The sequence below is a fragment of the Pelodiscus sinensis genome, chromosome 5 (assembly GCF_049634645.1).
Source record: "Pelodiscus sinensis isolate JC-2024 chromosome 5, ASM4963464v1, whole genome shotgun sequence".
Classification (NCBI taxonomy): Eukaryota; Metazoa; Chordata; order Testudines; family Trionychidae; genus Pelodiscus; species Pelodiscus sinensis.
This window is the reverse complement of record NC_134715.1, coordinates 64,460,512-64,477,506: the sequence shown is the minus strand read 5'-3', so window position 1 is coordinate 64,477,506 and position 16,995 is coordinate 64,460,512. Positions and strand designations below refer to the sequence as shown.

The 16,995-nt window shown below is 44.0% G+C and overlaps 1 protein-coding gene across 1 annotated transcript in view; it reads left to right on the top strand.

The window, feature by feature from the left end:
- SPOCK3 (SPARC (osteonectin), cwcv and kazal like domains proteoglycan 3) overlaps positions 1–16,995 on the top strand; it is a 360,390-nt gene that overhangs the window by 119,755 nt on the left and 223,640 nt on the right. The window contains exon 3 of the mRNA XM_006111699.4: positions 11,900–11,945. Within this exon, the coding sequence (XP_006111761.2) occupies positions 11,900–11,945 (46 nt within the window). The remainder of the gene's footprint in view (positions 1–11,899; positions 11,946–16,995) is intronic.

Sequence of the window (16,995 nt, the reverse complement as noted above, 5' to 3'; positions counted from 1 at the left end):
ATTACAAAGCATGACTAATTTGAAGCTTGAATAAGTTTAAGACAAAATATTGACACCTGAATTAAACATAAAGCCTAAGTAAAGGTGATCAAGTAGGAAGGCATAATGATTAATTACCTAGTCCTGGGGTGTAGGTAGGATGTTTGTCATCAGATCCTGGCTGGTCTCACCTTGTTTGTCATGTGTTGCTCTCCCCTGCTTTGTTCAATACACATCATTTACAACTTGTCTCATAACATGGCACAGGTGAAGATAATTAAAACTCTCATTTATAAACATTCTGTTTGAAATATATTTTTCAAACACAGTAATTTACAGTCCTTTTAATAGATGCATTTTTTTCTACTGCTAAAATTCCTAATTGGTGTCTCCTTATTTATTTTTTGTTAAGCCATTACTGTTTTCCTTCTTACTCAGTCCAGTGGTCTTTTCATTGTGTTTATGTATTCCAGTATTCCTTACAACAGTTCTCATAATATTACTTACCTGCTTTTTTTTCCTGGCGTTGGTACTGTTGACTGGTTAGTTTTGTTTAGTCAGTAATCGTTCTCTCTACTGTATTTTACTAGGAAATTTAAGCACCTGGCTTGTAAATCTTCACATCTGTCTGATTTGCTTCATCCTGTTACCTACACAAAGAATCCACTGTAAATAACACACAAGCCACCTGTAATATTTTACAGCCTCTGAAAACTGTGTCAAGACCATAAAAAAAATTTCTGTTTTCTCTATATTATAACAGTATTAGAGATATAATATCTATTTTGCCATCATTTAATATTCATTTATCTAATATGGATAATTCATTATAAACGTCTTTACACATGGGATACGTCTAGACTACATGCGTCTGCCGACAGAAGCATATAAAATAGGTATCTGACATAGTCAATGAAGTGGGGATTTAAATATCCCCGGCTTCATTAACCTAAAAATGGCTGCTGTGCTGTGCTGGCTCAGCTGATCGTTGGCACAGCGCGCGAGTCAAGATGCAGATTAGTCGACAAAGGAAGCCTTTGTAGACCGCTTCCTTATGCCGTGTGAAACGAGGTTTATAGGAATGGTCGACAAAAGCTTCCCTTGTCAATCAACCTGCGTCTTCACTCGCATGCTGTGCCGACAATCAGCTGAGCCAGCACAGCACAGCGGCCATTTTTAGGTTAATGAAGCCGGGGATATTTAAATCCCCGCTTCATTGACTATGTCGGGTAGACTATTTTACATGCCTCTGTCAGCAGAGGCATGTAGTCTAGACATACCCCTGGAGACTACGTAAAAGGGAGACACAAAGCTAACCCCTTTCCTACATGATTGGAAAGAATAAATGGTCCTTGGCTAGCATAAGCACATCAAGTGACCTAACAGTTTCCTAATGAGGAAAAGCCTGTTTGGATCTTGCTAGAGCTTAGCAAATAATTTGAGTGAATCTGAATTCCTGCTGAAAATTAGGCAGTGCCAGATACATGCTACTTTTGCTATGAGGTTGTCACGTTGCTGGATCTTGAGGGCAGCAGCCAGATCACTGATGCACCCAGAGGTGGGGGTGTTGGCCCCAAAAATGGTATAGGAGGGGGCCATGTGAGGTAGTGAATAGAAGCTTATTATCTGATAATCCTATGTATGCTGTTCTTGTGTTTGTATAATGTCTGTGTACAATTATTAACATGTACTTGTATGGACACTGAAGATTTCCCTGCATGTGGTTAAGCATTGGGCAGGGCCGAGCCTATGGACATGCTAATTACCGAGGCCCTGTGGAACAATGGCTCTCAATGGGCCAAGGACACACCCAAAGAATGGGGGCTGTCATCTGAGAGCAGCCAGCAGGGAACATAGAGATTGGCCTCTGTCCAGGTGACCTGCTACATACTAGAAGAGGCCAGGAAGGAGGTATAAAGAGGCCATGCGGTCAATGCCATTTTGTCTTCAGCTCAGCACTTCATCCCAGAGGCAGCATTGCAGGGATTGAAGGGCCCGAAAGACCTGTGGACCCATCCTGATCTTAGGATGTGCAGTAAGAACTTTTAAAACAGCAGCTGCAACATCTCTGCTAGAGCCTGCATTGAGGACTGGGAGATTCTGTGCATGTAACGTACTGTACTTTAACCTTACTCTCATGCTTTTCTTTCTTGTGTTAATAAACCTTTAGTTGTTAGATGCTAAAGGATTGGCCCTGCGTGATTTGTGGGTAAGGTCCAAAGGATAAATTGGCCAGAGATCTGTGGCTGGTTTCCTGGAACCGGACAGAACTTGTTCGGGGTAGGTGGGATTGGGTGCTAGGACCCCCCACCTGTGTATGAGGCCCGGGGCCATCTGGGGCACGGATATTGCTGGGGTGTCGGAGGGGTTTTGCTTGTGAGGCTTCAGGCAGGCAGCTGAAGCGCTCTGTGGGACTGGTTTGTGGCCTGTTTGGAGAGGTCACCAGTCTGGGGGCTGTAAGGAGCCCTGGATTTGAGCAGTTTGCCCTGAGCGGACGCCCTCAGCTGTGCCCAGACACGGCCCGGTCCGTCACAGAGGTATAATGACTTTTCAGTACAATATTTCTACTCTTCCTCAATGTTCTTCCTTGAGTGATTGCTCATGCGTATTCCAACAGGTGGGAATGCCTGGGCATGTTCGTACTCAATCACTGGAAAGCTTTTACCGTAGCTGTACTTGTGGAGCTCCCTGCTGTGGTGCCCCATACTGTCACTTGCACTGCCACTTCTGACACCATTGGCTCTGGCCCAATTGTGAAGTCTGGTGGTTGTTGTCTATCCAGACAGAGACCATCTAGAGGAGGACATTGATCTCCCATCGACGCCCAATAGCTTTGAGGCTGCCAGGAACCTCCTAGTCACATTTTATGCCTTTCCAACATTCCCTCTGATGCAGAGTCCTTCTCAAAGTCAAGAGAGACATGACCTCGCATATCCTGATAGCAGCGGTGTGGTCCAGGCAACATTGATTTGCCTAGCTGCTAAGCCTCTCCAACACGACCCCCATAACCCTACTCCTCTTCAAGGACTTCATCACTCAGGACCATACAGGCTTCATCATGCCAACCTATAGTCCCTCCACTTCACCACATGGGTGCTCAATGGTTGAAACCCTTAGATGTGGGTGCTTAAGCCCAGCCCTTGAAGTCCTCATGGGAAGCTGTAAGCCATCTACCAGGACTACGTGCGTAGGCAAATGGAGAAAAGGTTCTCCTTGTGGGTTCATCCTAAGGGCATTGGGCACAGGAGTCCTCTGTATCTGTAATTCTAGACTGTTCTGCAATTAAAAGGCCCTTCATGTCAGACAATCTGACTTTCCCTCAAAGGACTGCATTATGTCCTGGGCTGTGGGGGTTTTTTTATGCTATTGCTTATCCAAGACTTTGTCTACACTAAAGAATTTTCATCAAAACCTGCCTTTTGGTAATAAAACAGTGAGAGCATTTGCTTTTCTTTTCCCCTCCCTTTATTTTTGACAGAGAGCCATTGTATACTCTGCTTTTTGGTTTGTCAACAGAACTGGCTTCTGCCAATATCCCATAATGCTTTCCCTGATGGCTGTTCTCAGTATATTGATTTTTGCTACCCTGCAAATATCTCTCTCCTTTCAAAGCTGTGGGAAGTGAGTGAACTGCTCCTTTTTAGGGAACAAAGAACAAATCATTGGACTGTTCCTATTCTGCCCTGTACGAGCGGCAGGCACATTGCTGCTGGGCTCCTTTGACATTCCTCAGGCCAGAGAGGTCACAGAGGTCTTTTCCATAGCATGCTGCTGCTCCCAGCAGCGGAGCATGCTATGGAAGAACTCTGAGGGAATCCCAAGATATGTGGGGATCAGCTCTGCTTTCCCACAACACTGCCCTGTTGGATACCAGCTCACAGTGAACTGATTCCCTTGTCAATTATAGTGCACATGTAATTGCCAATGGGTGGTTTTGAACTTGGGACCTCTGGAGCTTAGTATAAAAGCCTCTATAGCTTGAGCTATAAAGCTGGCTTTAAGCTTAGGCTGTAGAGCTCCTTTGTTCTTAGCTCTTGCTGTAAGTGGTCTAAGTGCTACTACATGGGAAAACGAACCACACTAGAACTACGTCTACACTATACCCTTCTTGTGGCAAAGCTTATGAAGCTATAGCTTATGTGGAATATTTCTACCCTTCATTTGCATATTTAATGAACAGCTGTTTTTGTGCAAGAGGCTTTTGCGCAAAAAAGATCTGTGTAGATGGCTCCTTTTTGTGCAAAAACCACCTCTTGTGCAAGAGCTGTTCTTCCTCAGTAGTGTGTCTTTTTTTTTTATTTTAATTTCACAAAGGTAAATGAATGGATACCTCGAGGTGCTTGCAATGCTACTTAATCCAGTAAACTTCCGATAATCTGTCACCTTTAGGACCCAGGGGGTGCCGGACTATCAGATATGCCGGACTATTGGAAGAGGGGGCTATGAGGGGTCTGGGGTGGGGTGGGGTGGGGGGGATGCCACCCCAGACCCCTCATGGCCTCCCCTTCCGATAGTCCGGCTCTGCCCCAGGTGTCCCCGATTCAGCTGCTGCTGGTCAGTTTCAGCAGCGGCTGAATCGGGGAAGCCAGGCACAGAGCAGCTCCAATTGTCCGGCTGCCCGGAGCACTTCCGGGTTCCCGATGGTGCCGGACCATCAGGAGTGCCGGAGCATTGGATTCAGGACCAATGGAATTTTACTGTAATTTATTACTCTAATGATATTCCCTATAAAAGCTTACACTCAGCCAAGGCTTATCTGCTCTCTCTTCATAATAACATCTTAGTGTTACATACAGTAAAATTATTGACACAAGGAAATAAGTAGATAAACTTAAATAAATATGCTTATACTTAGCAGCATTGCCAGTGCTTCTAAGGGACCAGAACACAGTGGAAGACCTTTAGGGGTAAATTAGAACACCGAGAGCCAGGACTGAGAGTTGTAAACAAACTTAATGGGACTGTGGGAAACTTGACCACATGCATAAGCAGACAACCAACTAACTAAAGTCATGCTGGATCCCAGATGTTGCTGGACCAGAATATGCCAGACTAGAGAGATTCAACCTCTGGAGAGAACTTGACAAATTTCTTAGGCACATTTACACAGAACCTTCTGTCTTCTAGGACACAGGAATCAGATAATGGTCTTAAAAATGATTTTTATTAACAAAAAAACCCATACTTGGTGAACATTACGGAGCAACTGAAAAAACAAAACACAGAGAATTGCTTCCCTTGGATTCAACTTGGAGAGTTACAGTGAACGTGGTAGTTACATGTGTTCAACATAGTGAAGTCCAACAAGCCCCAAAATCAAGAGAATAACCTGATCTTGTCTGACTACACATTCCCTATTCTACATATTACCTGTTGTTCCAAGGTTTAGTCCTTCTCTAGGCATGGATGTGGCTGGATATTCCATGCCTTGCTTCCTAGCTCAGTTCATGTCTCCCAGCTGTACACTGTAGATTACAACAGGAAGGTCACTGCTTCCAATTAAAAAAAATCCACACTTGGTTTTCATTGGCTCTCCTGGCTTCCTGCCAAAACTTCCTGCTTCCCTAGCATTCCTGGAGACTCCCTAAGATCCACTGTCTCTGATTTTTAACCCTTACAATTTAGTTAACTGACTGGAATGTTCAGAAAAGGGAGTTTTATTTACCTGCCTTGTAGCACCTTCAGACTTGAGCAGAAACATGTTTTCTTTGTGATCTAGATAACTGCTTTATTCCTTTTTTTAGACTTTTCTGAGAAGGCCATTCAATTATCACACTACCCGAATGGCTAGATTTAAAAAAAAAACAAAAAACAGAGTAAACCGTTCTGGAAAATGCCCCAAAACTTTTTGGCCTCCAAAACAAATGTTTAACTGTAGCATGACACTTAAATTGGTAGGATCATCAGTCAGCAGGGTACTTACACATATTTCTAACTTTTTGTGAACACACACATCCAGTTACTCATGGGGGAATTCTGCACGTGCAGAAGTTTGCAGAAATGAAAGTTCTGCATGAAGACTTTCCTTTTACCTCCCAAAAAATTCTGTTTGAGGTATGTTTTGGCACAAATGCCATTTCTTAATTATTTAGTATAGTTGCAATTGCTATATTACTAATTGCCTACACTTCTCTTTACAGTAATCTTCATTCACCCAGTTGTGTGGTGATATAATGTTGGTTATTTTGGCTATTTCTCTAACATTAGTGCTCCAAAATTCTGGGGAAATAGGTGTGTGTTAGTGTTAAGGTACAAGTAGCCATCATATTTGCTTACATTTGTCTGCTTTTTCAGAATAGACAATTTTTAAAATTATAATCATTTTAGTTTATCATCTTACTAATATACATCTGCATCAAGTCCGATAATCAACTAAATGAATTACAATCAAGTAGAAATTAATGAAAAGAAAATAAGTTAGTCTACTATGTACCTTTGCAAAGCACTGTATAGAAAAAATACCGAAATAAAAATGCCAGTGATAGTTTTTGTGTTGCTTTTATGAGTACTTTAATGACAAACTTATTTCTACTTTTTTAACGATTATTAAATTAGCTATACAAAATTTCAGTAGGCAGATTGAGAACATAGTTTATCTTCCCTCCCTAAAAATCAACTGTGTATAAAACCAAAATAGTAAACATGTAACTAACATGTTTGTGTTTGTACAACTCAGAATATGTTATTTCTCTCCTTAAAAAAATATGACAGTGGACTGCCCACTGTGTTCAAAAATCCTTTGAAAACTATAGATATAGTAAAAAAAATGCTTTGCACACACTCAAACTATTTTATTACTGTTGGCGTGTATTATGTACAATATATGTGTGTAAATGGACTGTGTAGCCCCACAATAACTTAAAATTTGGAAAGAATAATTTTTACTCCTTGGATTTTAGAATTAATTCAGATTTTTCTTTCAGTGTGCCCGGTAACATTTCTTACAAAATTATATTTGAATTCTGGAATGTTCCTAATATCTTAGATTCATCTGTGTGGAGCTAGGACTTATTTGAACTTAGACTTTTGTCTTGGGCTACACTATCTATGTGTAATCAAAGACTGTGTTGCATCTTGCAACACTCAATACTCATTAAGGATGAGATCCTGGACTCAGTAAAGATATTAGCAAAACTCCCAGTGACTTCACAGTTCCAAGTTTTCTGATAATTGAATGGAAAATAAGTTTCAGTCTCACCAGGCTGATATGTTACAGGTTCATCATAGAAAAGAAATATTCAAAGTTTGTTCATCTGATTCATTGAGCATCACTTACATTTGTGTAACGCTTCACCTTTTATAATCAACAAAATTATATGGACAGAAAATAGTAATTCTACACTTTGATAAAGAGGAATACAACCAGAAAAATGACTCAAGCTCATCAGAAGTAGGTTTTGCCCACAAAAGCTTATATGTTACTCTGTAAGGTGCCACAGGACTACTCATTGTCTAGAAAAATCTGGTGTTTGTCATTTCTGTTAAGCTTTCATGAGGTTTTTATAACACTGGGTTATTTTCTCCCATTTTTTTATATTGCTGAATAAAGGCTGGCAAACAAAAGTACACCACAATGCAGAGACAGTTAACTTATCATAGAATCATAGAATAATAGGACTGGAAGGGACCTCAAGAGGTCATCGAGTCCAGCCCCCCGCCCTCAAGGCAGGACCAAGCTCCACCTACACCATCCCTGACAGATGTCTATCTAACCTGTTCTTAAATATCTCCAGAGAGGGAGATTCCACCACCTCCCTTGGCAATTTATTCCAATATTTGACCACCCTGACAGTTAGGAATTTTTTCCTAATGTCCAATCTAAACCTCCCTTGCTGCACTTTAAGCCCATTACTCCTTGTCCTGTCCTCAGAAACCAAGAGGAACAAATTTTCTCCTTCCTCCTTGTGACACCCTTTTAGATATTTGAAAACTGCTATCATGTCCCCCCTTAATCTTCTTTTTTCCAAACTAAACAAGCCCAGTTCATGAAGCCTGGATTCATAGGTCATGTTCTCTAGACCTTTAATCATTCTTGTCGCTCTTCTCTGTACCCTTTCCAATTTCTCCACATCTTTCTTGAAATGTGGTGCCCAGAACTGGACACAGTACTCCAGCTGAGGCCTAACTAGTGCAGAGTAGAGCGGCAGAATGACTTCACGAGTTTTGCTTACAACACACCTGTTGATACAACCTAGAATCATATTTGCTTTTTTGGCAACAGCATCACACTGTTGACTCATATTCAACTTGTGGTCCACTATGACCCCTAGATCCCTTTCTGCCATGCTCCTTCCTAGACAGTCGCTTCCCATCTTGTATGTATGGAACTGATTGTTCCTTCCTAAGTGGAGCACTTTGCATTTCTCTTTATTAAACCTCATCCTGTTTACCTCTGACCATTTCTCTAACTTGCTAAGGTCATTTTGAATTATGTCCCTATCCTCCAAAGAAGTCGCAACCCCTCCCAGTTTGGTATCATCCGCAAACTTAATAAGCGTACTCTCTATCCCAATATCTACATCATTGATGAAGATATTGAACAGTACGGGTCCCAAAACAGACCCTTGCGGAACTCCACTTGTTATCCCTTTCCAGCAGGATTTAGAACCGTTAACAACAACTCTCTGACTACGGTTATCCAGCCAATTATGCACCCACCTTATCGTGGCCCTATCTAAGTTATATTTGCCTAGTTTATCAATAAGAATATCATGCGAGACCGTATCAAATGCCTTACTAAAGTCTAGGTATATGACATCCACCGCTTCTCCCTTATCCACAAGGCTCGTTATCTTATCAAAGAAAGCTATCAGATTAGTTTGGCATGACTTGTTCTTCACAAACCCATGCTGGCTATTCCCTATCACTTTATTACCTTCCAAGTGTTTGCATAGGATTTCCTTAATTACCTGCTCCATTATCTTCCCTGGGACAGACATTAAACTGACCGGTCTGTAGTTTCCTGGGTTGTTCTTATTCCCCTTTTTATAGATGGGCACAATATTTGCCCTTTTCCAGTCTTCTGGAATCTCCCCTGTCTGCCATGATTTTTCAAAGATCATAGCTAAAGGCTCAGATACCTCCTCTATCAGCTCCTTGAGTATCCTGGGATGCATTTCATCAGGACCTGGTGACTTGCTGACATCTAACTTTCCTAAGTGACTTTTAACTTGTTCTTTGTGAATCCTATCTTCTAAACCTACCCTCTCTCTGCTTGTATTCACTACGTTAGGCACACCTCCAGACTTCTCGGTGAAGACCGAAACAAAGAAGTCATTGAGCATCTCCGCCATTTCCAAGTTTCCTGTTACTGCTTCTCCCTCCTCACTAAGCAGTGGGCCTACCCTGTCCTTGGTCTTCCTCTTGCTTTTAATGTATTTATAAAAAGTCGTCTTGTTTCCCTTTATGCCTGTAGCTAGTTTGATTTCATTTTGTGCCTTTGCCTTTCTAATCTTGCCCCTGCATTCCCGTGTTGCTTGCCTATATTCATCCTTTGTTAGTTGTCCTAGTTTCCATTTTTTATATGACTCCTTTTTTATTTTGAGATCATGCAAGATCTCCTTGTTAAGCCAAGCTGGTCTTTTGCCATATTTTCTATCTTTCCTACACAGCGGAATTGTTTGCTTTTGGGCCCTTAACAACGTCCCTTTGAAATACTTCCAACTCTCCTCAGTTGTTTTTCCCTTCAGTCTTGCTTCCCATGGGACCTTACCTACAAGTTCTCTGAGCTTATCAAAATCTGCCTTCCTGAAATCCATTACCTCAATTGTGCTGGTCTCCCTTCTACCTTTCCTTAAGATCATGAACTCTATTATTTCGTGATCACTGTCCCCTATACTGTCTTCCACTTTCAAGTTCTCAACTAGTTCCTCCCTATTTGTTAAAACCAAATCCAGAACAGCTTCTCCTCTGGTAGCTTTTTCAACCTTCTGAAACAGAAAGTTGTCTCCAATGCAGTCCAGAAACTTATTGGATAGCCTGTGCCTCGCTGTGTTAGTTTCCCAACATATGTCTGGATAGTTGAAGTCCCCCATCACCACCAAATCTTGGGCTTTGGATAGTTTTGTTAATTGTTTAAAAAAGGCCTCATCCACCTCTTCCACCTGGCTAGGTGGCCTGTAGTAGACTCCTAGCATGATATCACCCTCGTTTTTTACCCCTTTTAGCTTAACCCTGAGACTCTCTACACAGCTATCTCCTACATTCATCTCCACTTCAGTCCAAGTGTGTACATTTTTAATATACAAGGCAACCCCTCCTCCCTTTTTTCCCTGTCTGTCCTTCCTGAGCAAGCCGTACCCTTCCATACCAACATTCCAATCATGCGTCCCATCCCACCAGGTTTCTGTAATACCAAAAGTTATGCAAAAGTTACAACTATCAGCATTAGGGTAAAGGAATGCTTTCACTCTGTTTATGTTCTGCTTTTTCCTCCCATTCCAAGGATAGTTGTGGGTCAGCATAAAGTCATGAATTCAGTGTATATGTTGCAAAAGTATTGTATAAATAAGTTTATTATATCAACATGCACAAAAGATGTTTGCTAAAACCATATTTTTGCATTTGTGTGAAATCAAATGTTACTGTATTTGTTCTATTACCTCGCCTATAGAAAGCTATATATCTATTAAAGCTGTATTTGATCATTCTTTAACCTATCATGAATATAGGGACAGGTGTGTTGTGTATTTTGCCTGTAATTGAGAATTGCATGGTGTTTGCTAGAATATCTCACCATAGAAACATTTAAGGAAAGGCACATCTTTATTTCCAGTGTCATAGAAAAATTGGCCAACTTTCTTCAGTTAAAAAATGTGGAATATAATTTTTGGTTGGCAGTTGATCCAGTATTCACTATGATTAGTTAAGCTAACTTTATGAAGCTGTTCTGATGTACAGTAAAATCTGTTCTAAAGATTATTGTAGAAAAGGCTTGCTTGATTTGAATATGCTTCTAAGAGTCTGTCCATCTTCCCAATTTTCATCTTGTATCTCTAGTGTCAGTGGGTACAGCAAAGAATTAAGCTATTGGTATGTATTGTTGTAAATTTGTTATTTATTACTAAACATATTAAAGTCTTATTTTTAAAGAAATTTGAATATTTTCACTCATGAACATAAGCAATCACAAAATATGATTTAATCAGGAGTCCATCTTAATGGTTAGGCTGTTTTTTTTGTTAATAAATTGAAATGGAGTGCTTAAGAATATTGAACAATTTGTATATTCTTTCCATAGTTAAGAGTATTTTCTCCAACATATAGTTGAGTACAACTCCTATTTAATTCTGAAATGTACTACTCTTTTATTCTTGATAACTTGAACTTAATAATAATGAACTTTGTTAAAAGCAACATATTCTGGTTTATTTTATTGAATATGCTTGTATGTTAACACTTTATATAAAAGTATTTTTAGTTTCACCTAACAATTTTTGTAATATCTTATATACAGTAATAAAACCTGCCCATGGCTATTAAATAAATGGAGATATACCTATCTTATAGTGCTGGAAGGGACCTTGAGAGGTCATTGAATCCAGTCCCATGCCCTGACATATTTGCCCCAGATCCCTAAATGGTCCTTGAACTCACAACCTTGAGTTTAGCAGGGTAATGCTCAAACCACTGAGCTATCCCTTCCCTTGCTCTTTGTTTTTCATAATAGTATACAAAAGTACTTATTTTGTTAATGTTTGACATAGCATGTCAATTGTATGCTTGTTTTCTATTCCAAGCAAATAGTGTATTCTATTTTGATAACTATAACTTTTTTTCTTATATTTTTTTTATTGCTTGCCCCATACAGGAAGTAGAGGTTTGTATATACATCTTCTGTATTTTGCATTCCTTTCAGTTTTTGTATGTATGTATTGATTTCTTATGTCATGTTAAATATAGGTTGTTTTTCCTCTTCCAGGATGATTATTTCCGTACATGGAGTCCGGGTAAACCATTTGATCAAGGTAAGAAATCTCATTATCATTTTAAATAATTTATAATATTAATAAATATTAAATAATCCTATTTTTTAAAAATCTAAATTTCTATGAATTTGTAGTCTTTTTTTCATATTTTTATTCTAGATTTAAAGTAGGACGGCAACTGGAAAGGAAGCCTTGCAATCATTATATACACAATTCTTATAAACATTTATTTTGGGAGAAGAGAATGGGAAGGCAGTAGTAACTTATCAAAAATTGTTTAACACTTCCCATTATAAAAATGTTTCAAGGGTTTTTCCCCCCTTTTTATTTAAAAAAACCCCCTGTAATATAGGTCAAACATTTCCATGATATGCAGCAGGAACTTGGAAGAAGGACACATCTAGAGTTAGATACTTCAGCTACCCATTCACTGTTGACTGAATTATAAGCAATTGATAATCAATATTTGTAATCTTAATTATGCTTAACAGATCTTATGGGGGGGGGGTCCCTTCTTTAGTTTGTAAGAAGAGTCATTAGAGCAGGGGTCATCAACCTTTTCAAACCAAATAATTGACATAATGATTAATAATGTCATAAATGAAACATTGTACTAACAGACTTTATTTAATGGTACTTTTGCTGCTGCATTTTTTTGCACATTTCTTTGAAGTTAATATCACTGGTGAAATTCAGGTTCATAAACGCATTCAAGCTACATAAGTAATTACACATTTTTAAATTTTGAATTTTTCATTTTAATTTAAAAAGTTGCATACATTTTGGGAATGACAAAAGAGCTGTAGGTTGTATATCCCTGCATTAGAGAGACTGAGGGTAGCATGGTTGGAGAGGAGTTGAGGCTGCTTTAGTAGAGTTTTTGGTAATTTGGGTGAGATGTATCAAATAAAACAGTCCTGCCATTAGACATTTTCCCCCTTAGACTTCCTGCATTTTCCGTTGTCCATCTAATCCAGTTCTTGTATTTTGCTCCAAAGCATACTGGTAGGAGAGTGAGACCGACTAAACCCTTGATTTTTGAATTGCAAAAAACAGAACACTTCAAAGAGTGTTCTTTCCTTGTAGCTACAGTAACACAATCACAGCACAGAGATATTCAAGTGGGTTACACGCACGAGGTAGATGGAAAGAGAGGAGACTTGAGGGGAAAAGATGATCTGATAAAACAGACGGATGGGCTTATTTTTAAACCCGCTTTTTCCGTATTTGTGAATTTTAATTTCAATTGAAGATTTTGTGATTTTAAAAAAAAAATTGTAATTAAGAGAGTTGAAGCTGAGAGATGCTCAGATGAATTCTTTCCTAGGTGTGACTTGTGCGGCTTTTTCTACATGCTGAGTGTCTACCTGATCACCATATTTGGGGTTGGGAAAGGAATTTTCTCCATGGTCAAATGGGCCTTGGGATTTTTCGCTTTGTTCTGGAGCATGGGTTGCTTGCAGGTTTAAACTAGTGTAAATGGTGTATTCTCTGTAACTTGAAATCTTTAGATCATAATTCGAGGTCTTCAGAAACTCAGCCACAGATAATGTGTGTACTGCAGGTGTGAGTCTGTGAGGTTCTGTGGCTCGACTGTGTCCAGAAGAGACCTTAAGCCTGAATTTGAGAGTCAAGTGGGAGATGAATGAGGAATCTAAGGCTATGTCTACACTTGTGGCTTCTTGCGCAAGAACGACTGTTCTTGCGCAAGAATCCGCAGAGCATCTACACTGCCCATCCGCTCTTGCGCAAGTAAATGTACAGTACGGCGTGATAAGAGATGGCTCCTTGCGCAAGAGCTACGCTGTTTCCTATCAGGCTTAAGCTCTCTTGCGCAGGCACTCTTGCGCAAGAGGGCAGTGTGTACGTTCAAGCGCGTACTTGCGCAAGAATTGGCCTCCAGTGAAAAACACAGGTGGCCTCTCCGACACTCCGTACAGGCAATCACCACTTGTTGGTTCCCCATAATTGGACCCCCCGTAAAGGCACAGGCATGGAGCACAGCCATTTGCTACGTGCCACCTGGGTACCAGCCAGAGAGAGGAATGACAGCTGCCCAGCCTCAGCCAGGTCCCTCAGACCCCATGGAGGAGCCATCCCAGAGCACCCAGCAGGCCCGAAGGGGCAGCAAGCGGTGGGCTCCATGCTGGAGCACCGCCGAGGTGGCTGCCCTCCTGGACATCTGGGGAAAGGAGGAGGCCCTCCGGGACCCCAAGTCCCGGAGGAGAAATACACAAATTTTTTTGTCCACATGACCCAGGCGCTGGCCGCAAAGGGACACCCGGCCCAGACCCTGGAACGGGTCCGGGCCAAAGTGAAGGACCTGCGCCTCACCTACGTGCGGGCCAGCGAGTGTGAGAGTGGCAGAGCCACTGCCTGTCCCCAGTATCACCGTCTGCACCAGATCTTGGGGGACAAAAGAGCCACTCCCCTGCTGTCCCAGGTGGACATGGCAGTGGCCACCCCAGTAGTCTGACCCAGGCCACCGGAGGAGGAGGAGGAGGAAGAGGGAGACCGGTCCTCGGATGAGGAGGAGGAGGTGGCAGAGGACAGCAGCCAGACCTCACCATCTCGGCCTAGCACCAGTCAGGATGTGTCCTGGGCATCCTCCGAAGCCGGCGATGGATTGTCTCGTGAGTGCAGTGGCTACCATTCGCAAGTGTGCTGGAGAAGGCGGGGGAGGGCCACAGGATGGGGGAGAGGTATGGGTACATTGCACAGCCTGGCCACATGCTGCGCAGAGGCATGCAGCACGTGCAACCTCGTGCAGCTAGGGTTGCCAGGTGTCCAGTTTAGAACCAGACAGTCCAGTCTTTGAGCTTTCTGTTCGGGAAACAAATTGAGAGGATAAAAATGAGAAAATATACATGTCTGGGATTTTTTAACTAAGATGTAATGTAGACTGTCATGTAATGTCAAGTGTGTCCAGTATTTTTGTTGAAACCATCCGGCAGCCCTATGTGCATCCAGACCAAGTGGCACAGAGAAGTGGCAGCTAGCCCCAGCACATGCCTAGGACCCCAGGGATTCTGCTTGACCGGACCGGGATTGGGGGGAGGTTTGGCCAGGAGTAGGCCAACATCAAGGTTGCAGGCCTAACCCCACACAGCCTAAAGGGTGCTGCACACAGCACACGTCCATGGCTACCTCTGGGACACTGTAGCTTCCCCTGGAGAAGGCACAACAGCCCTCCCCCCAAGCACATGTGGCTCCCCTGGGGGCTCCTGGGCCACCTTGGGACCCCCCCCCTCCTGCTGCCCCAGGGGAATTCCCCCTCACCAGCCACACCTGTCCCTGGGCATCGTGATGTACTGGGAGGGCACGGGGCTCTGGACACCATTTGGGGCAGGGCTCACTGAACATGTTACTCTCCTCTGCTTCTCCTGCAGTGGGACCCCCAGCCAGCGAGGGACCTTCCAGCCCCATTCCGCCGGTGCAAAGGATCGCAGGGCCCATTGCAGCGCTCCCAGGACCACCACCACCTGCTCCGCCACCACGTCTGCGTGCATGGAGCGCGCTCTGACAGAGAAGATCCGCGCAGATGTGGAGTGGCAGGAGCAGGTGTGGGGTCAGTACCTAGAGCGCTGTGACCGTGTCTGCACTCTCCTGGGCACCATTGCCGACCGGATGGGCCCTGTGCAGCAGCCCAGTGCTGCCAGGCCCCCCTCTGTCACTCCCAGCTCTCCGCCCGCTTCTCTCCCTGCTTTGCCCATGCCCCCTCCCAAGGTCCCCCACCCTCGGCACCTCCTGGTGCAGCCTGCCCCAACCCGGCATGAGGGGGAGAGGTGCCCCCACACACCTGGGCGTAGGAGAGGCCTCCATTATCCATCATGAGGCCCTCCCAGTTCAGGGTCTCCTCCTCCCTCCCTCCCCTCTCCCCACAGTGCACTCCCTTCCCCATATAAATAAAAAAGTGCCTTATGTACAGCAAGTGCATTTATTTATTAGGAGGTGAGGGAAGGGTGGCAGGAAGGGGTGGTGATGGGACCGGGAAGTGGGGGCACAGGGACATCCCTGCGGTCAGAGGTGTAGGAGTGGCCTATTGTGGGGCCTGGTCCAGCATCACCTCGAGGGCTTCCTGGACCCAAACCCCGTGGCAGTTGGTCTGCCGGGTGGTGGCCATGTGGGGCTGCTGGTAGGCCTGGCCCTCACCTACCATCCACCCCGGGAGGAAGGCCTTCCCCCTCCCCTCAATAATATTGTGGAGCATGCAACATGCTGAGGAGACCTCCGGGATGTGGTGCACCCCCATGTCCAGGTGGGTCAGGAGGCACCTAAACCGTGCCTTCAGATGGCCAAAGGCGCACTCGATGGGATTGCGGGCCCAGTCCAGGTGGCTGTTGAAGGTGGCCTAGCTGTGGTCCAGGTGGCCGATGTATGGCCGCATCAGCCAGGCCATCAGTGGGTAGGTCGCATCCCACAAGATGCACACTGGCACCTGGGGGAAGTAGGTGCCCGCCTCTAGCCTGTGGCACAGGCCTGAGTGCCTGAAGATGCGAGCGTCATGGGCCCGCCCGGACCACCCCATATAAATGTCCTGGAACCGGCCCTGGTGGTCCACTAGCGCCTAGAGCACCACGGAGCAGTAGCCCTTCCGGTTTATGAACCGAGCCGCTTGGTGCTCTGGCGCCCGGTAGGGGTTGTGGGTCCCATCTATGGCTCCCCCACAGTTCGGGAACCCCAGGCTGGTGAAGCTGGTAATGGTGGTGTCCATGTCCCGGGGGCGGATCACCCTCTGGAGCAGCACGTCATTGATGGTGTTGACGACCTTCAGAGGGATGCATGGAATGAGACACAGTGCATACATGGGCCCCTGGGGTGTGCTCACCCTCCTTTTGATGGCCCTTCTCCCCCCCCCACGCAGGCCAGGGCCCTCTGCCCCCCCGGGATCTCCCCCTCCCCCACCAGCGGGGCTGTGTGCAGGAGGGACAGCATGAGCCCCTGTGTGTGGGGGCTTCCTCCTGCCCCTACAGCCTCGCCCCGCCCGGTCTGGCCCCTTCCCTCCCCCAGGATGAGCCCATGGTCCACAGAGGGCCTTATCTGCCAGACAACCGCACTGACGGTGGACCTACCCACCCTGAACTGGTTC